Source organism: Notechis scutatus, chromosome 1, assembly GCF_049901735.1.
Source record: "Notechis scutatus isolate UNSWTSFEM ecotype Mainland chromosome 1, rNotScu1.2, whole genome shotgun sequence".
Lineage (NCBI taxonomy): Eukaryota > Metazoa > Chordata > Lepidosauria > Squamata > Elapidae > Notechis > Notechis scutatus.
The window spans coordinates 242,170,122-242,191,371 of record NC_142009.1 but is presented as its reverse complement, the minus strand read 5'-3'; the positions used below and the strand labels follow the sequence as shown (position 1 = coordinate 242,191,371).

General features: G+C 35.1%; 1 protein-coding gene across 1 annotated transcript in view; it reads right to left on the bottom strand.

Annotated features, from left to right (window-relative positions):
* HPS5 (HPS5 biogenesis of lysosomal organelles complex 2 subunit 2) overlaps positions 1-21,250 on the bottom strand; it is a 38,010-nt gene that overhangs the window by 14,918 nt on the left and 1,842 nt on the right. The window contains exons 2-14 of the mRNA XM_087951092.1: positions 20,640-20,784; positions 18,691-18,801; positions 17,490-17,554; positions 16,606-16,798; positions 15,768-15,901; positions 13,766-13,981; positions 12,723-12,794; positions 11,499-11,587; positions 9,622-9,800; positions 8,325-8,483; positions 7,646-7,805; positions 5,614-5,737; positions 28-177 (exon numbers count right to left, since the gene is read on the bottom strand). Of these exons, the coding sequence (XP_087807218.1) occupies positions 28-177; positions 5,614-5,737; positions 7,646-7,805; positions 8,325-8,483; positions 9,622-9,800; positions 11,499-11,587; positions 12,723-12,794; positions 13,766-13,981; positions 15,768-15,901; positions 16,606-16,798; positions 17,490-17,554; positions 18,691-18,801; positions 20,640-20,738 (1,751 nt within the window). The 5' untranslated portion in view covers positions 20,739-20,784. The remainder of the gene's footprint in view (positions 1-27; positions 178-5,613; positions 5,738-7,645; positions 7,806-8,324; positions 8,484-9,621; positions 9,801-11,498; positions 11,588-12,722; positions 12,795-13,765; positions 13,982-15,767; positions 15,902-16,605; positions 16,799-17,489; positions 17,555-18,690; positions 18,802-20,639; positions 20,785-21,250) is intronic.

Genomic DNA, 21,250 nt, shown 5'->3' with positions numbered 1-21,250 from the left:
CACAGGATGAAATGTAATCGGACTCACTCTTTCTCCAGAGGCTGAGCTTCTAATCTGGCAGGCACTTCTGAGAGTGGCTCTTCATCTTTCACATCTTGTCTGATTCTATCAGGATTCAGATGGAGAGTACCGATTTTCTCAATCTTTCCTGTGGTTTTCCGTACAAAACTAGAAACACTAGAAATCAAAGTAAAAATGGTATGATTCTCAGAAAGAGCAGAATGATAAATGAAAGTGGGTATCTTTAACACCACATTTGCTTTCACAGGCCATTAAGCAAATATGAAAAGAGTTTATTACGCATTAGCATAGATTCTGAATCACTAAGAACCATCCACTGTTCAATTATTAAAGCAAAATACAGAAAAAAGTGCTGGTTCTACAATTAAGATATTTAGCATTGCTTGATAAATGACTGCTATGTTCCATCTAAATATTTAACAAAATGTCAAAACCCCACTATGGAAAATTAAAATACTGGCCAACATTTTTATGATATAAAAGCCACTAAGTCTTTTCATGATTTCATTTCTGTGTAACTTGCTTAAAATCTAGTCTATTAAATCTAATTGCAATTTGATTCTAATTTCACATTTTACCATTTTGGGGGTCTGATCCAAACAAAATTTAATGGAATATTGCAGGCAACAACTGTCAGAATTAAGTGCACTACTTCTCTACCGCTCATGTAGATAGATTTGTTAAACATATAGATTTTCTAAAATGCACAAAAGTTGCCAGTACGTATAGATGTCCACTGTATTGATCTAAAAAAGTAAACATACACTACTGGTAGTATTACCATCTATAAATGAAATAGTGGTGATTAATATTTCAGTGTTTTCAGAACTATTATTAGCTACATTTTAAAGCTACGTGATTGGAGGGGAGAGGTTAGAGAGAATGAATATTGGACCCAACAGGACTATTTCAAAGCCTGAACTGTATACTCAACTAGACTTATAGAAGAACATAAAGTCTTCATTGACTGGATGCTGAGTTTAAAATATCCAGCAAGGATTACTTGAAAGGAGAGGGAAAAAACTGCTGTTCATTTTTGGAAAAGAAGTCACCAGCAGTTTCATGCATATATAGTAGAGACAGATCTAAGTAATTATCGGTGATTATCTTTTCAAAGAAAAAGCAGCTGGGTGCATTTATTGCTGCTTTCAGAAATAAAATAATTAACCATAATTGCCTGAGCTCAAGAACATACAACCGTATGCAAGTCAAAAAATAAATTCTGTAATTTTAGGCACACATAGGTAATCTTCATACTGATTATATTCTATCCTCTAACTATTGCTCCTCTGCTGCTATGCCATTTTTACTCTTTCGGCTGTCATGGTGGGAGGGGGGAATCTTGGAGGGGAAGAAGGCAGGAGGTGTTTTGCATTCTTTTGCTGGGTTAGCAAGGGGAGGGGGGATTCTTTTCTTTAACTTTCCATTTCTTCGCTAGCTTCTGTCCCTTTCTGCGCAACTGCGAACTTTTATCAAAATATGTCAAGGTCAATTGACAGTAGCCTCATCATCACCTGGAGATGACCACATGATCATATTCAGAAGTTTTAATTGGAAGAATCACTTGATCTATGGAGGGGGGGGGGAGTAATTCTATTCCTTTGTATATGTATTCTACCCGCCAATTTCTCAGTTTCGGAATTGGCTCTGTCGTTTCCACTTTATTTTCCAGTAAAAGAATAATCCTGCTCTACACCATGGAGTCTGAGTATTTCTTTCTTGGGATTTAGAGAGAGCACAGTCTGACAGGTAATTAGATATCACTTTTATCACTAAAAAAGCATTTTTTTTTCAAATAACAGCATAAATAATAAAACCCAGCAAAACCTGAAAGTAATTTGTTACCATCCTTAAAACAGCATATCACTGAGGAAAAAAATAATAGTAAAATGTTACTTTCATTTTAATTGTAAGTCACATTCATTTCCTATGTGGTTTCAACTGTTTTTTGTAACTGAATAGATCAAAAAGATAGCATCCATGATCTATTAGGAAATATCACCATATTCTTCTAGTTCCTCCCTTGCTGCAATTCTGACATATTGGGGTCCCTTTAACCTTCAAGGTCAACTTCTGGCAAGCTTCAGTGCATGGGGAAGATCTCATTTTCTCTTTCCATCACTGAACTGAAATGTCTTGAAAGTCTATGGGGCATTACTCTACGAAACTAAATGATAGGAAGTTCAGAAGAGATAACAGGAACCATGTGCTCTACACAATCAGTGGCTACCAATTCAGCCAGCTTTGAGTCTTACTGTATGGAAGATAATTCTGTTAAATAGTCATGAGCTATGCTTCATACCAAATAATAAAGTACTACAATATTGATAACCTGTTTGTGGGTTTCCCACTGACATCATTTGGTCACAGATGAATCTTTTTACCTCTTTAAGTTTGCTTTTTCTTATAGCCATCTTCTCCTATTAAGACTATCTTTTCCTCTCTTATAGTCAGGCTTTGCGTATACTGTAATGGAATTTGTTCCTGGAACATTTTTCTCTGGAAATGGTACAACTTGCTCTTCTGATTAGATTCCATGCTCCCAAGTGGTTTGTATGTAATATCAATCAAAAAGCATTTAATTGCTTTGGTCTGCTTCCTCTACCTTTAACATTGATATTTATATTATGGTATATTCTTTTGGATCATTGGCCAAGAATTGATTCTTACTTGAGAATAAGACAAGAAGAGAATTGAGATTGCCCCTAAGTGCTACAGACAGTTGGTCCTCACAAGAAAACTGCAAGGAGGCAGTCTCCAGCTGATCTAGAGCTCTGGGAGATGAGGAAATAGCCAACCTTGCACAAACCACACTTACAATCTTTATGGACATTGGTTTTGCATATTTCCTTTTCCAATCACTTTTGGAAATTGCTTGTTAATTGTTTTAGATCAGCCCGTTTTACAGCACCAGATGAGTTTCTTTCAATCCGTAGTGAAAGAAGTTTTAAATACAATTTAAGAACTTTAAAACATTCTTTTTTTTTTTCAGAATAAACAGCAAAAGGGTTATTAGAACATTGATTTTGGAAAGTTATAAAAAGGCTAAAGGTCCAAGTGGATTTGAAATAAGATTTTGAAATTAATTATAAGAATCCTTACCATGGAAAGCTTCTGAATTCTTTAAAAAAAAAAAAAAAGAACAATAGAGCGGGATCTTGAAGGCTGAATATTAGATGGGGCCAAGAAGAAACTAAAAATTACAATTAAAGGAGAACACTTAAATTTGACTTACTAATACAGAATAGGACAATTTAACATTGGACATTACAGGATAACTGTGACCCAGAACTTAATTTTAAGAGTGCCTGCCATTAAAGACAGACTATGTTTAAAAGATGTTATGAGTGGAACAAATTTTACTGGACAAGACTGAAATTGATCTGAAGGTGGACTGAAAAATGACAGGCTACAAGAATGATATGGAAAAAGATGCTACACTAGATATACAAATGAAACTGGTTGATGTCAATAATTAAAAAGGATATTCAAATAACAGACCAAAAGGGTGAACTGGATACGTTTCCTGAACTGGATTTACAAAAGAGACTTGTTCAATTATTTTATGAGAAGGGACAAAGAAAAAATGAACGCTCAAATTCTAGGACCTTATTTGAAGAGATTAAAGATGAAAGATTACTGTTAATAGTAAAAGAAAGGAATATAGAGTTGATTATAAAGTATAACCAAATAAAGCAGATAAGCTATCTCTGGTAACCCTGAATGGACTTTTACTGATCAGGATTGAACAATGAGGCTTTAAGCAATTGTTTATAGATAAGACATGAGATATGGGAAGAAAAGATCATTTGTTGTATTTTAAGAGAAGGTAATAACTTACTATATAATTGTTTATAATTGTGATGAAGTGGGAAGCCATTTCTTTATACATTTTTCTTTTCCTTTACTATATTTTTCTTTTCTTTTTTGTTTTCTGCACTTTTAGTTTGTATTAGTTTTTATCTTTTTAATTTTAATGTTTAGTAAAATCACTGTAAAAAAGGAAAGATGAGCAGTAGAGAATAAAGAGTAGAAACAAAAGCGTATCTTAAGAGACATATCAGTAAAAAAGAAAATTATTATTCCATAAATAAGGGTTTTTTACCTCTAAAACAACTTCTATTTTCAAGAAAACGTTCTTGTTAAATAATTTTGTTCATAAAATGAACCATCTAGGTAAAGACAGAGACAGACTACTTCCCATGCCAAAAATATTATACCCAAGAAAAGGGGCACACATATTACTTGCAACCTTGTTATCTGCAGTTCACATATCTGGAGTTGTCACTGATCAAATCTCACTTCAAGGTTTTCAGAGTTAATGCTTTTGGTCCTCTTTGTTACTTTACAATTTCATAAAATGGCAGGTGGGCTTTTGGTAGGCATAAAGTACCTTCTGCTCTTCCTCCTCCATCAAGAGTGGCAGATCTTCCTGAGTCAGTCTAATCCTGTGATGGCAAACCTATGGCACGCGTGCCACAGATGGCACGCAGAGCCATTTGTCCCGGCACACGAGTTGCAGGCAAACTTACCTCACTGCGCATGCACATGCCTCACAACTGATTTTCAGCAGGTTTGAGGCCTTTTTCGGCCTCCCAGAGGCTTGAGGAAGGTTTCTGCAGGCCTTGCAAGTCAAAAACTAGCCCTGTTTGTCACTTCCTGTATTTCCGAAAATACCGGAAGTCACAAAATGGGGCTAGTTTTCATCCTGAAAAGCCTGCAGATGCCTTCCTCAAGCCTCTGGGAGGCCGAAAAAGGTCTCAAATCAGCCGAAAATCAGCTGTGAGGCACAGTGCAGGTAAGGGAGTGGCGTGGAAGGGTAGGGAGTGCATATGCATGCGTAGGAAGCATGCAATCACAATGTTGGTGATTGTGGAAAGTCTATACTTAGGCAAGCACATAGTGTGAGTGGGGAAATCCCCTTGTCGCCAACTAAACAAGTTGCCCCAAAGAAAACCAGCTAAATTGTATGGAGTTTCAAGACAGGGTTGAGCCATTGAAATTTGTCACAACCAAGCCAGAAGAAAGAAAAACTGATGCAAAGTACAGGCACCTTCTCATGAAGGAAGTGGCCAATTATTGATTCTAAACCCTATATTTCCCAAAGGTACAAGATAGCAATAGCAATAGCACATAGACTTACATACCATTTCACAGTGCTTTATAGCCTATTCTAAGCAGTTTACAGAGTCAGCCTATTGCCTCCAACAATCTGGGTCCTCATTTTACCAAACTCGGAAGAATGGAAGGCTGAGTCAACCTTGAGCCAGTGAGGCCCGAACTGCCAAACTGCTGGCAGCCATGATCAGCAGAAGTAGCCTGCAATGCTGCATTCTAACCACCACGCCATCACGGCTCTTTTAAACTACTTAGTGATATCTTGAAACTCATAAGCAAAATACATCCTGGAGAAGTCCACTGCTCATTCCACTACTGTGACATTTTTAAAAGAAATATTTAAGTCTCTGTTAACTAGCTTTGGGAAAGTTGAAAGCTAGGTTGGAAAAAAAAAGGTATGGATTAATATGGTATGTTTAAATTAAACAAAAACAAATGATGTAATGGATAAATTTAATTTACACACAATTTTACCTGTCCTTAACAGCTTGAAGGGAGACGAGAGGAGATGGGGAACGGAATGACAATGGAATACTGAATGGAAGAAATGTCTCATTCCGAACATTGTCCACCACCAGAGAAGCATGAGATATGCTGTCTAATGAATAAAATTAAAATGTAAAGTCATAACATAAAACAACAACATTTAGGAATTTTGTCAAGTGATTTGCCTATAATGTTTAGGAAGGGCTACGTGACATTCCCCATTAGTTTTTTTCAGATTGAAATAGATTTTTTAAAAAATTCCCCAGCCACAACTGTCACCTTTTAAAATTACTATGGAAACAGGTCATTCATTTTGAATCTCCAAAGAATATAGAGATCTGAGAAACTTCTTTCACCCAGGAAGGTATGATTAGAATATGACAAACCACAATAGGAAAAAATCAATAGGATTTTCTGCTAGAATTCATTCAGTTTTAAAAGTCTCACAATGAAAAATGTCAGGAATGTAATTTCTTCGTGTTATAATTTATGCCATTTGCACACCAATTATTAAAATACTTTTTTTTATTATAGAAGGAATAGGTTTAACTGAAACAAAAATAGAAAATATTTCCATTACCCTTTTTATAAGGAAATGAATTTGTATAAATTCAATTTCTATAATTTTATATAGAAACATGCACAACTTGGTTATCAGTGAGTTTTCACATTAATTATAATAGATAATAGCTTACAAGGTAATAGCACATATCTGGCCTTATCTTGGTTTGAAAATTAGTCAAGAGTCAAATCTAATTATTACTTGGATGAGAAAGCTACAGAATTCCTTGACTTATTATATAAGCAGCCACATATTCTCAACATTACTATGAAGTGCTCATAAAACACAACATATAAATTAAATGTGGTCTTACTCTATTCAGCAACTTAAGATTGCCATATGATAAATAACTCAAATATATACAACACTGCAGAAGATAGCTGACCAACAAATGTTATTTAAAAAAACAGCTTTTGTGAACTGACATTCACTATATAATATCTGGGTGCTGCAGCTCATGAAAGCTTATATCTCTTAATAAAGTTTGTTAAACTAACAAGATGCTACTAGATTCCTTTTGGCCATGATAAAGTAACACAATTCTCTTCCTACAATGTATACAATTCTACAGTATATTAATCTCATTCAGCATGGTCCATAAAAAAACATTACATTCCAAGGTTCTTCAGAATCAATGAGTTCTTTGCCAATTTATGAATCTTGCATAGACCTACTGGGGTGCAATGCAGACTAGTCTCCTCATGGGACATCCCTGGGCAACGTAACTTTGTCATGGCTACACATTCTGGCTGCTGGACCTCACAAGGATTTCCCAGCAAGAAGCAGCAGCACAAATATAAAAATAAAGGCTCTTTTAAGACGCAATAATAGTATATTCTGTTACACCACATGAAATAAATAATAGACCTGTTTATGAAAGCAATAGATTATTAATAAGTAGAATTATTAATAGAATATTAATAAGAAAGGGAAGCAGTTCCAAATGTAGATTCTCTGATATATTGTAACGTACCATGTATCAGATTATCATGTCTAATTTTTAAACCATGATGTTTTCATAAGCCATAATGGCCAGATTCACATATACCTGATTTACAAACCACAATGGCTAGACTCACATAGCACACTAAGCCAAAATGAAAGAAAGCATATTCTACTTTGGTACAATGGAGCAAAGCTGATCACTTAATTAGCTAATCAGCTAACTTCTAACAGATCATTAAAATTCAGAATTACTTATAGCTAAGTAAGAAAAGGAGACAAAACATATGGGTGAACACTTATGAAAATAGCATAAAATGCTGTCATTTTTATTTAGTTTTAATATGAAATTAGTATTCAAAATCAATGCAATCCTATCTTGAGGTCAATTCAATGTCATTTATATACAGCCCAAATAATGCCAAATTATTGGAATTAGAACAACCATGTTCTCCAAGTAATCAAAACATGTCCAAATGCATGTTTATAAAAGTACCCAACAAACATTTAAATTACCATGTTCAAGCTGTTCTTCTTCTTGTTGTATGTGAAATTCTTTCAGCCTTTCATCTTCTGATAATGTTTGGCTATGTAAGGAACAAGAATCTTCATCAGACTGGCTGTTTCTTCTACTAATAACACGATAAATTCCAGAATCTAATATGTTGAAACTCTCCTGTTAAGAAAACCACAATATAAACTATGTATTGCCTCTTACAGAATTAAACGTAGATCAAAACATTTATTTTATGATAAAACAAAGCCAACTTACTTTAAAGGCCTATAGATTTTAACAAGAAAAATTACATGATTAACTTTCCAAGTAAATGAAATATATAGATGGGGCTAGTATTCATTTCTACAGCCCAAAATTATAGCACTGTCTCAAACACATATATTACATCACAAGTAAATATAGTAAGTGCATTGTTATTGTTATTATGGCAAAGGTTATTTGCAGAAGGAAAAATTGTTGACTTCCCAGAGAACTTTTATTAAAGGCAAAATACATATTGATTTTTTGCAAATCATACTATGCTCTAATTTTCTGTCAAATTAAGACACTCTTGGGATAAAACATACAAGCCAAATGGTAGTTTCAATTTTTAAAAAATTGCAATACATACTGTATGACAACTTCCTAACACATACAATGTAACACATATAATGAAAAAATGTATAGGAAGATATTTACGTGTGAAGAAATACTGCTTCTTCTGCTGCTGCATGCAGAATCTAAAGGCTCAAGTTTTGAGATCAGTTCTTCAAGCTGAGTAATGAGATCAGTTTCTGTTGACAGATCCAACTGTGACTTCAAATGTTCCAGCTTATCTACAGGAAGAAGCTTTCTTGCCTAACAATGCACAAAATGAACGTCTGAGGAAAAAATCATCAAGGCTTTATAAAATTATAGCAGAGTTTTAAATTTGCTTGGGGAAACATATTACACATTCATTAATTATAAATTATTCCAATTTATAGATTATTCTTTATATAATCATTATTAATAAATTATTACTTATGACTTAATTATTTAATACTGGTATATTTATTATTACATTATAGTTTAATAATTCCAATTTAATTCCAAGAGCCAATGTGGTTTATTGCTTAAGGTAGCACTAGGACTCACAATCTCCTCACAAGAGAGACAAGTGAGTTCTTGTCCAGCATAAAATATAGATTTACTGGAAGTTAACATACAGGAAACAAATGGATTAAAATGATATGTATCTGATACTGAAGATATTAAAGAAACAATAAAATTGCATTACTAAAAATTGAAATGAGAAAGATCAAGTAATGAACTGAACAAACACAAGCCACTTTAAATCATCTTAATTTATGAAGATGAAAATTCTAAGTATTACAAAAAATAACCCACTATATGCTTGGGAAATACCCATCCCATTTCAAAAGGATCTTGCAATCCCTAGAGCATGGGTTTCAAACTCGATTGCATCACGTATCGTGACGTTTCATGATGTTTTTTGCCTTTGCGGAGCCAGGATGGGTGTGGCCTGATCATGACGTATCTGTCCTGCAGGCCGCCAGTTTGAAATTCCTGCCCTAGAGAGTCTGAAGGAGACACAGGGGAAACAAGCCTGTCATGTATGGCTCTAGAGGGTGGTGTTCACCTGCATTTCTTAGTCGGGGGGTATGCTGTTATCTTTCCACCAAAGTGGTACCTATTTATCTAGTTGCATTTGCATGCTTTGAAACTGCTAGGTGGGCAAGAATGGAAGTGAGTAATGGGAGTTCTCACCATTACTCAGCACTCAGGTCTCAAAATTGGGCTGGCAGCTTTCCAGCTGACAAGTTCAGTGTCTTTAATCGCTGAGCCACCATGCCAGTTGTAAACCTTAAGATGAGTTAATTTAAAAAGCATAGCAAGAGATTTGTATTGTAAAAAAAGATATTAGAATTGTTTTAAATAAAATGAATATATTAAACAGTGAATAAAAACAATATTAAATAAAAACATTTATTACCCGACACAAAAGAATAGAATTCTGGAAAAGACAGCACATTTTGGCTGAAAGAGTCCAAAAGCTTCTTCTAAGCAATCGTTCCACACATTTTTCAATTGTCAGAAGGGAGAGATGAGAGACTTTTCCATTGGTATGTAAGCAGAAGAGTTCATTTTTATATATTGCAATATCATAGATGTCTAGAAAGAAAATATTACAACTTTAGACAAAACTTTAGTTCAAAACTTTAGTTCAAAGCTTCAAATACTGCACATACATCATAATTAAGAATAAATTTACTCTTCTCTTTAAAATGTTCTGTTAACAGGCATGTGAAGGATAAGATGATAGCATATCTGTCCTGCGTCAGAAAGAGACAATTTTCTATGGAGATATCTAAATTATTCCAGTTATTCAATACAGAATTTGGATTATTTTTTCTTTTCTTAAAGGGAAGACTTCCTTTATATAATTCAATAATTAATTATAATTTAAGGAAATATAAATAAAAGAGAAAGCAAAAGGAAAGGGAAGATCACCAGCAATAAGTCAATCACTATTACTCTGTTCAAATAAGAACTGCAAATCACAGAGTCCTGCCATATATGTCTGCATACATTTGTTAGGATACAGGTTTACAAGACACAATATAGGTATAGTACTCCTTCTTTAGCGATAACAACTAAGATCGGCAAGTCAGCCGTTTAGCGAAGGAGCCTCTAAGTGAAAAGTCATGTGACTGTAACCATCTTATGATTTTACTTCAGCTTTCCTTTGCTTGACAGCATCAGAAGGATACAAACCCAAACAGCAGGAGGGTGGGCCCAAACAGTGGAGAAGATTCCTAGAATTTGAGTCATGAGGAAACCAGGTAAAAGGACAAACCTCACCCTACGGAATGCTCATTCCTGGCCTGGGATAATTAGCAAGAAAAAAAATGATGTTTGTATTTACGTTCATTGGAGAGGAAGGGATTAAAGAGAGTAAGCAGAGAGAAATCACAAATAGAAAAGAATGTGCTACTAAGGCTGTTTGCCTAGTAGCTCAATGTTTAGGAGGCAAAGAAAAAGGTGTGAAACTGATCAGGGTCTCAGTTTCAGAAAACAGCTGGGAGCCAGTCAGTGTTCTAATCAATTAAGGTGTTCTGTAATTAGCAAATTTTAGAGACTCCAGTGCACAAGAGAAAAGCAGTTCAGGAAGACATACAGATAGTTCTCGACTTACAACAGTTCATTTAGTGACCATTCAAAGTTGCAATGGCACTGAAAGCAGTGACTTACAACTCTTTTCACATTTAAAACCTTTGTAGCAGTCCCATGATCAAAATTCTGATACTTGGCAGCCTCTTCATACTTATGATCGGTTGCTGATACTTACAGCCGTTGTTCATACTTATGACCGTGTCCCAAGGTCATGTGATCCCCTTTTGGAATCTTCTGACAAGCAAAATCAATGGGGAAGCCAGATTGACTTAACAATCATGTTACTAATTTATTGACTGCAGTGATTCACTTAACAACTGAGGCAGGAAAGGTTGTAAAGTGGGTCAAAACTCACTTAACAAATGTCTCACTTAACTACAGAAATTTGGGGCTCGATTGTGGTCGTAAGTCAAGAACTATCTGTAATGTTTAGGCAATCTGGAGGAGGGACAAAAAAAATGGGTCAGGTACAGGACAATGCATACTGACTGACTTAATGGCAAACACATGACTGAGAGAAATGCTATAAAGGCCACAAAGTTGCTTTTCCCCGTCACAACAGCAAACAGAGTTGTATTAAATTGTGATTTGTCATGCGATAAATTCTTAAAACTTTTGTAGGGGGATATTTGGGCACAGTGAAACTTCACTGACATTGTTTCAAGTGTGCATAAAAGCATTTTTCTCTGCATTTACCTTTCACTTCACTCCAGAGGAGAACTTGGACATTCTGAGGAATGAAAATATAAATGCCTCTTTCTGTCCACGTCATTATACAGTGCTCACTGTAAGGAAACAGAATGCTTGTAAAGAAAATGTACGCGGCCAAAATGTTTTGTGTTTGTTGTTCACCGATACTATTCATAATTTTTGACTATTCAAAATAGGAACATTGCCACTGCATGATGGGAAGCATTCCCTTCCTTAGAAACAGATAGAGGGAAAGAGACTCTTTTTTTCTCAAACAGTAAGGTTGGCTTATCCAAAAGCCTAAAATTTGTTCTCACCTGCCCTCTAATCTGCAAATCCCCCCACTGAACTCAAATAATTGTTGTAGGCAGCCCAGAGTCACATTCTCATGAGGCTCTCTCAATTAGAAAATAAAATAAATAAAAACTTGTTTCCACATAAAGAAGCATAGATGATGAAAATATAATGTGATAAGCCGCTTGTTTAAGATTGCAGCAGAGAAACAACACTGCACTCATCATACTTGTTAGGGCAAGGAATGTTTTACTGCATTTAAAGGAGCAGAAGTTTCTGTGCGTCATAAAAATTCATAGAAATTGCTCCTATGACAGCTCAGTTCTAAATCTTTATTATGTGACACTTAAATAGAACAGTACATTAGTCCATTAAATCCTGATTCTGATAAGAAAACAGTATGACTTTTAAACAATTACCATCTCTGTTCATACATCTTGCAAGTCCATAAGATTATTTTATTTGGCTTTTGGCTGTGTACAAGGATTTATTTATTATGTTTTGTAAATACAGGATTACAAGAGCCAATAAATAAGCCATGATTTAACAGCTTGCATGTTTGCAAACCCAGCCAATTTTCCTTTATTTGATAAACACTGGAGGAAAACCATAGATTAAACCAGGGCTATCAAACTCCCAGCCCATGGGCCGGATGCATCATCTGCTGCCCACACCCACACCCGGTTTAGCAAAGCGGGGAGAAGTCCCAATACATCACATAATGCTGCCGTGATGTGAGTTTGACACCCCTGGATTAAACCAATATGTGAAATGTCACTACCTTTTAACATCACAGTATTGTTTTGGGGATAATACAAAATTTATTTGGAGATGAATGACATATAAATACAATTCTTACATATGCAAAAGAGATAAATCAAATAAAAATTTAAGAAATCTCAATTTATAAAAATAAAAATGTTGCTTTACATTTACCTTAAATAAAGCAGCTTGGGGAATGCCAAAGACTGAGGAGAGCATGCAGAAACATTATACTCTGGATCCTCCCTTTAAAAAAAACACATTTATGTATATTAGGGTTTAGTTCTACTAATTGCATCAGTTTTATTTCATGCTTCAGAATTAATTTGTTAAATCACAACAAGCTGAAGATTCGGTACTGCTTATAGTTTTGAATAACTTTATTTTAAATTCTTTTCTTGAACCTATTCATTTACGTTACTCCAAACTTTACCTTATTTTTTAGAATGTGCCCAAACACCTAAACATACTTTTCCTATTTTAAAGTATTTGTCTATAACAATAGAAAGAATATTATGTACAAATGTTACCCGTAAAAATATTACAAGTAATACTTTGTAGACAGTTTCAGACAAATATCTGAAAGTTTGGCACTATGTCAACCCAACATAAATCTATTTCTGGCAATGTTTCTACAATTGGATATTGTCAGGATTTTCTATATAATAATTTGTGTATAAAAAGATATATCACTAAAATTAGCTCAGACAGGGTATCTTTGCCTGCCTATTCATACCACTTTTCTTAAATGATTCTCTGGACAGATACCACAAGGAAGGAAGAGGAGTACAGCAGTTTTTTCAAACACATTTTATTAAAAGGTGTAAGCTTCTGTAAGCTACACCTCACTTCACCAGATGGTTGATGTGAGCCATACTCACCAAAGCTTCTGCCTTTTAATGAAATGTATTGGTCTGAAAAGGTACTTGTTGTGGATCTCTTCCTATGTGAATCAGCAGATAAATTTCAGAAGTAATTCAAAGTGGCATCACTTTAAAGGCACCTCTACACAATCTTCATGATCTTGTATATATGTCACTGGAATGACTATATCAAAGTCAGACAGAATTTGTACTGATCACTTTAGATTTTTGTTTCAGCTTCACTTTAACTTACATGTTGGAACGCTGACGAAATCCTCTCCAAGTATTAAACAAACCTGGCACACCCCCTAGATTTCAAGCCTTCACATCCCATGGTTGCATTAGAATCAATACCTGATAGTAATAACAGGAAGAGGTGGTGATGACAACAACTGTTTGAACTGATGTGTACTCAGCACTTCCCCTTCAAAGTTCACTTCCCATATCCGTGAACCAGGTCGTGCACAATATATCAATGATTGTTGATTTGCCCCACTCTTTCCAACAGGAAAAAAACAAGCTCCATATTCACCATCTCTTTCCTTATTTCCAATCTTCCAAAATTTTTCCCTATTTAACCAAAAACAAGAGAATGTAGAAGAAAATTTACTGAACACTATTAAAAATCCCCAAAGATTTGAAGGCATTCACATATTTTTAAGATGTATATATAGTAGATTATTTTTTATCTTATAAAATTCAAGGAATTATACCCAACAGCAGAAAATGAAAGTCCTTTAGGTTAATAGGGCTGTCTCCTTCCCTAACCTTCATTTTGCTATAGTACCAAAAGGCACTCCTGAAAATTGAAGAACTTGCAGGAACAATATCAGAACTTGCCTGTGCTATCTTGGCTTGCAGGAACAATATCAGAACTTGCCTGTGCTATCTTGGCTTGACTTCTGGGGAATGTCAAGGATGAGGCAGCCAGAGCTTACGCAAATTTTATTATATTTACTCTCTTTTGGAGCACAATCTGTAAAGCAAATTGTTTATGAAATTTTATCTTGGATTGCACAGAGTGAGGCCAGAGTAAAAGAAATAAAAAGCCTCGTAAATTATCTGAAACCCTTGGAAATAAAGTTAGTAACATATTGAATCAGCATACTTCAGGGTTATAAAATGTACAAGCTTTGACACTCTGAAGATTACAACTGAACATAAACAAATCAGAAGGCTATAAAATTTACTATCTAAAATAGATAGTATTTTGGGAATATTATAAAGAGCAAATTTTCAATTTCAACTATGCTTTTAAAGTAAAAAAGCTAATTCTCAATTTACAACCACAATCGAGCCCTAAATTTCTTTTTCTAAACAAGAAAGTGGTTTTGCCCCATTTTTATGATGTCTCTTGCCACAGTTGTTAAGTGAATCACTGCTTTGCTTGTCAGAAGATCGCAAAAGGTGATCAGTGGCCCCAGGACACTGTAACTGTCATAAATAAATGCCAGTCACTAAACGTCCAAATTTTGGAGGTGCTGCAACAGTTGCGCAGTGTGAAAAATGGTCATAAGTCACTTTTCTCAATGCCTCTGTAACTTCAAATGGTCACTAAATGTACAGTTGTAAGTCAAGGACTACTTGCAGCTCCCTCTTTGTAGAGTTTTGCAAGTATTAATTGAAAGCTGCTAACTAATCTAATGAAGGAAAGGTTCTTATATTAAAACAATTATCCTCACCAGAGATGGCTAGAAACAAAAGGGGTAGCCCACTAATTGAAATTATATTTATCTATCTAATTTTGAAACCATTTTATTTTTGCACTATTGTTTTTAAATTCTCTAGGAAATTATAAACCAATTGTGAATCTAGCCACCCAAACTGAGAATGTGAGCAGGAAGCAGGAAAACAAGCAAGCAAAAACTCTCAGTGGAGGGAGGGAGGATTCTCCCTAACAAAGAGAGAGGGAATAAAGAAAGATCTCTGCTCAACAAGAAGAAAAGTAAAAGAAGATTTATATATGTGTTCTAGTTCATTTTTAATTAACTAGATTGCTGCCAACTAAGTAATCACAGTAAACAATATGTTTCAGCTCTATTCTGCAATTTAAAATATTTATGTTTTATATCGTTATGATATTCCTTATTTTCAATACAGTTATAACTATTACCTCAATGTATGCAAGACTTTCATGTTGTAGCTTTCATGCTAATTAACTAGTCCTCGTCTAGAACTCATGACAATTTGAGTTTGAGATCTTTGATCTAACGCATGTAATTTCATGTTACGTTCAGATGTGTGACAAAAATATATGCCCTTATTTCTAAGTTCAAGATATTATTTTCAAAGCTGCCTTGCAGATTACCTGTATGGCATCAAATTTTCAGACAGTAATCAATAATATTTTAATTACCTCTCTGTGTCACATAAGTAAGAGCGTGTAAGAGAAGAGATAAGCAATCTGCCATCCAGATAATCAAGCTGAACCACACGAGAATCAACCGTGGTTATAATATGAATGGGAAACATCACAAATGCAGTAGCAGCCTGTAGGAAAAAAATGAAAATGCACTCATATTTTTCATGCCTGAGAAATCCATTCATAGAGAACAGGAGTTTCAAAATTAAATTACTTAAATTGTTCAAGAAAACAAAAGCAAAAGAAAACTTACATATAATTAATCTTTTTAGATACATTTCATGTTACACTTCAAATATCTGGAACTGCATGTCATTAATATCTAATGAATATGAACTGGGGAAAAAGAGTATGCAGTGCAAGAGTATGCAGTGCTTCTTTGCACTTGATTGATTGATGTCATCATTTGACATTATCTTCTTAAACAATTCAGAATACAAACAGATCCTCCACAAGAATGCCACAATAACCCAAAATGTATTTTTATGTGTGTGTTTTTAATCCAAACTGTCAAATTTAGCTCCAATGAATTTGAACCAAAAAGTCTACCATAAACCAGAGTTTCCCATTATATCCCAATTCACAAATGACCTCCTTTGCTCATCATGGAAGCAATCTATTTCACCCTGGCAGTTATCATCAGACCTGGGTTTGAAACTGAGAATAAAGGGGAGATCCGTCAAAAAAATTAACCTATTAACCTTGCAATGTGCTTTCTTTAAAGACATTGGTATCTTGGAGATCAGAAATCCTGATTGTTAAGATTTGCTAATGTTTGTTAAGACTTACTAATGCTTAGCTCTTATGTTCCAAATTCAGTAAGAAAATATACCTTTCCTTGTTTGGAGGAATTAATCTTGATCACAGACACTTTCCCCACATGATCACCAACAAAAACACGGAGTGCATTAGTATCCCAACAAAGAGCTGTTACTTTTCTGCCTTTGTGCTCAGAAGAGATATAAATCCTCTCTGGCTTCCCACGACGCTCTTGATTTAATTCCCATACAACAACAAGGCCTTGACTGTAAAAATAAAGTTTATTATTTTTAAGCTACCATTTATTCATTATATTACATTCATTATATTCAATAAATATTAAAAGACACAATTGAGGTCAAATGTTAATTGTAAAATGAAGTCATTTCAAACCCTTCCACTGCCAGCTGAAAGTTAGCCCTTGCAAAAAAAAAGGCTGTATGCCTCTTCTCTTAGCAATTCTCCTCCAATGGATCCCACTAAACAAACAAAATGTTATTTACAGATAGAATACTTTGAAGGACAAATAATATTAACCTTGTGCTGACAAATCATGGTTTGACACTTGAATTTAAGTATTTCATCTCTTTCCCCTTATTTGTCATAATATTCCACCTGTGATATTTCACAAGTCAGACCTGATCACAGCATTCAATGTTTTTGAATATCAAGACAAGCTGATGGTGTACATATTTATTCTTCATCCCATGCACACAAATGAGTGGTAGGACAGTGGAGCATCTGAAGTTCTAAATATACTATTAAGTGAAAAGGCTATTAGTTAAATGGATGAGCAGCCTGGAAAAAAGAGTGGACACCTCTAATTTTAACATTCATTTCACTTTCATTTTTCTTAACACATATATGAACATCTTGCCTGCATCACTGAAATAAATCTTCCCTTGCCAAAATGTCATGATGAACAGTACATAACTCATTCAATTAATATTTCATTACCTGGTAGCCACAGCAACATAATCCTCATCATGTAAACAAAAGGCAACACAGGAAATGGCACCTTCCTACAAAGAGATAAAATCAGACTTATCCCAGGTAGCATACTGTTTCTACAATGTCTGACACCCCCACCACATCACATACATTTCTTAAATTATCTACTCCAATCGTAATAGCTGGTATTACTTATTTGTACTCTAAGGTCTAAAAGTTTAAATGGATTTTTTCAACCTCTTAATCCTCAAAAAACTCAGACATGAGCTATACAAATAGAGTATCAATGAAGAAGTAATACTGGTAGCAAATCCATTCCCCCAAATGGACTTTTTTTTTTTTTTGCTGAAAACTAGCAAAAACAACATAAATAGTGGTCACACGACCATGATAAACTGCAACCAAATATGCAGTATGGTAAATGGGAGCTGGTTACCAAGCACATGAAATGTGATTGGGGGAGAGGGGTGCAGCAGTTATAACTTCAAGTCCAATCATAGGTCTTCTTCTTCTTCTTTTTCTTCAGCGTTTGTCTCGCGCTCTGGCGAGGTCCGCTAATGTCCTTGAGTACTGCTTCCACGCCTCTCTGTCTGCCACGTATGTCGGGTCTGCCTTCGCGATCTCTAGATCAGCCTTGATCGTGTCCATCCAGCGTTGCTTAGGTCTACCACGCGGTCTCGCTCCTCCGACAATCACCTTCATCACAGATTTGATGATGGATTCTTCCTTGGCACGACTCACATGGCCGAACCATCGTAGCCGGGACTGCCTCATGACCCGTGGGGATGGGCACGACGTTGAACCGTCTGCGCACTTCTTCATTCCTGACCAATCATAGGTAATCACAGGTAATAATCATAGGCGTGCGTAAGCGCACCAATCGTGCCCACCGTCCCTGTTCTATTGTTTCTTTTTATTTTTCTTGTAAGTATCCATCTCATGTATTCAAAACTATGTTTATTCTTATACCTGTACCTTGTAAGTGATTGACAAATCAAATAAATAAAATAAATTTGGGGGAGGGGGTGTTTCATCATAATAGGAACAGTTGTTAAGCAACAAGTCATTAAGCAACAACTACTGGATTTGACCTTTAAAATTAATTTTGTTTTCTTTCATTGTTATTTTTCTGCATCATCCTTTCCAGTTCCTGCCCATTACAATACATTCTTACACTAAGGTTGCTGCAAGTTTAATTCAGTCTTACCTTATGAGTAAGGAAAAGCCTCTGTTTCCAACAATCTTTCTGGATGAGATTCAGGCCTCCACCTGAACTCCCCAGTGCTAACCATTTTCGAGAAATTCCTATACATGTACACTTAAGGGGGGGAAAAAGGAAAGTTGTTATTAAAAGGCCTCACTTTGTGTCTGATTCATATATGGTAATTAATCATATTTTCACTTCCAAGAAACAGGCAGGAAAGATTTGATGTTTGCTAGTTCTACCATGTTAATTTTGAATTCTAGAACCCACAAGTCTTCTCAGCAGCTGTTTAGCACAAAACACATTGCCCATAAACTAGTGGCTTCTTGAGGCTTTTTATGTAGCTCCAATTCCCCTTCACGGATCTGACATTTTTTTTTATCAGTTAACATTTAAAAACACTGTAATAGACTGGGTAAAGTAGAAGAGCTAGGGTACGGAGGTAACCAACATGAAAAATGGAGAGTTTGAAGACGAAATTATTTCCCTCTGGGCAGAGAGCCACATTACTTTGAGACATTTCCTTCCTTTTGCATCTCACCAGGTGTATCCTGATACATACCACAATGACTATATGCTGCCCTTGATCAAAAAGAGGGTATACTAGTCCGGTTCACAAACACCAACTTACTATGTTTTAATGTTAAAGAATAACCCTTAGTAAAGAACTTGTATTGCGCATGCCTCTTCACTGCCTGCAGAATTTCAGATACTTCTGCTTTCATTTTTAGATTAATAAAGACAGTGTTTGTGGTTGTAAATCTACTACAGACAAAAGATCTTACATGAAATAAGCTACTGTATCTTCCAAACATTAAACAGGTTTGTTGAACATGCACTGTTAAAACAAACAAGGCTCAGAGACAATTGACTGAAATTGTCCTAAGTACAGGTAGTTCTTGGCTTACACCATTTGTTTAGTAATCGTTTAAAGTCACAATGGAACTGAAAAAGGTGACAGGGTCATTTTTACATATGACTGTTGCAGCATCCCCATTATCTCAAGATCAAAATTTGGGTGCTTGGCAACTGGCATGTATTTATGACAGTTGCACTGTCCCAGGGTCGTGTGGTCACCATTTGTAACCTTCCCAACCAGCTTATAACAAGCAATCAATGAGAGAAGTCAGATTCACTTAACGAGTGCATGATTCGCTTAACAATTGCAGTGATTCATTTAACAACTGTGGCAAAAGCAGTCATAAAATGGGGTAAAATTTATTTAAAAACTGCCCTGCTTAGCAATGGAATGGTAATTTTGGACTCAATTGTGGTCGTAAATCAAGGACTAGTTTAGAATAGCTACATACAAAAGGCTTACACATTGGGGACTCAACAGTCTATTTTGGTCATAAGTTGAGGACTATCTGTAACCAATTTTGATGTTTATCAAATTTCTGAATCCAAGATGCACTGGGGAAAAACTGTGGAGAATTATTTATAATGTAGCCAGAATTTAACTTACAAAATTACAGCAGATTTACAAGAATTGCCAAATAATTCTTTGCTGATAGCTCTAGCTGAAAAGTGAAGAGCTAACATGAACAGGCATTTTGATGTTTTGGTATTCCTAATAAAAAGTGAAACTAGCATTCAAAATATTTTGGCTGGCTATTACTCAAGTACATAGCTGAAAAATGGAACAGGAAACAAAATTTAATCTGGCTAAACTACAGATGTTATATCTCAGCAAAATATTACCCTTTCAGTTCCTCAGGCAGTCTGCAATTAAATTCTTTAATTCCGGTGTTATCTTTTATTTTTATAATTTGCTTTTTACTTTTATTTGTCCAAAACTGTTTCAGTTGCACACCAACTACCATGATTACCTACAAGTGACAAGCAACTATAAATGTTGCTTTATAATGTATTATATACTATTAATATATGGGTTGTCAAGATACAATCAAAAAGGGAGAAAAAGCAGAAAAATAGTTGTGACTCAAACACACCTTCAGACGACTGGAATCCAGCCTGAGAGCAGAAAGCAGGGGACTAAGACATTCAAACTCTGCCAACACATGGCTGTAAGATTCAGGTATCGCTGCCATGACAATTGCCTCTTACAAATGTTATTGCTTCATTCTTCTATTCCTTCTGTAAGGGAAACATGAAGTATGATTTCATATTGTTAATTTGGCTTCCTAAACTTACAATGTTGATACTCAAGGTATAAAATGCCCAACATCCAGATAGCAGCTATTTTAACCTAGTTCATCTGTGCTAACCTATATTTTGCTCCATAAACCACAATAATTTACTGTAATGTAGTGAGTTAAGATAAAACCTATTTTTAAAACAAGCTGTTAAACTTGTACATTGTCCTAATCCAGAACTAACCAACTTCTTCAGGAAGAGGATATAAACTTGTCAGATTATGGCAAGACCAGTTGCCTCTTGAAAGCCTATTTTCCTTGTTCCATTGGGGAGTTGTATTTTATTCTCTGAGTCAAGTATATCATTTTTACTTGTTAGCAAATTATATGGAGAGAGAGACTACAGGTAGTCAACTTACAGATGTTCATTTTGTGACTGTTTAAAGTTACAATGGCACTGAAAAAAG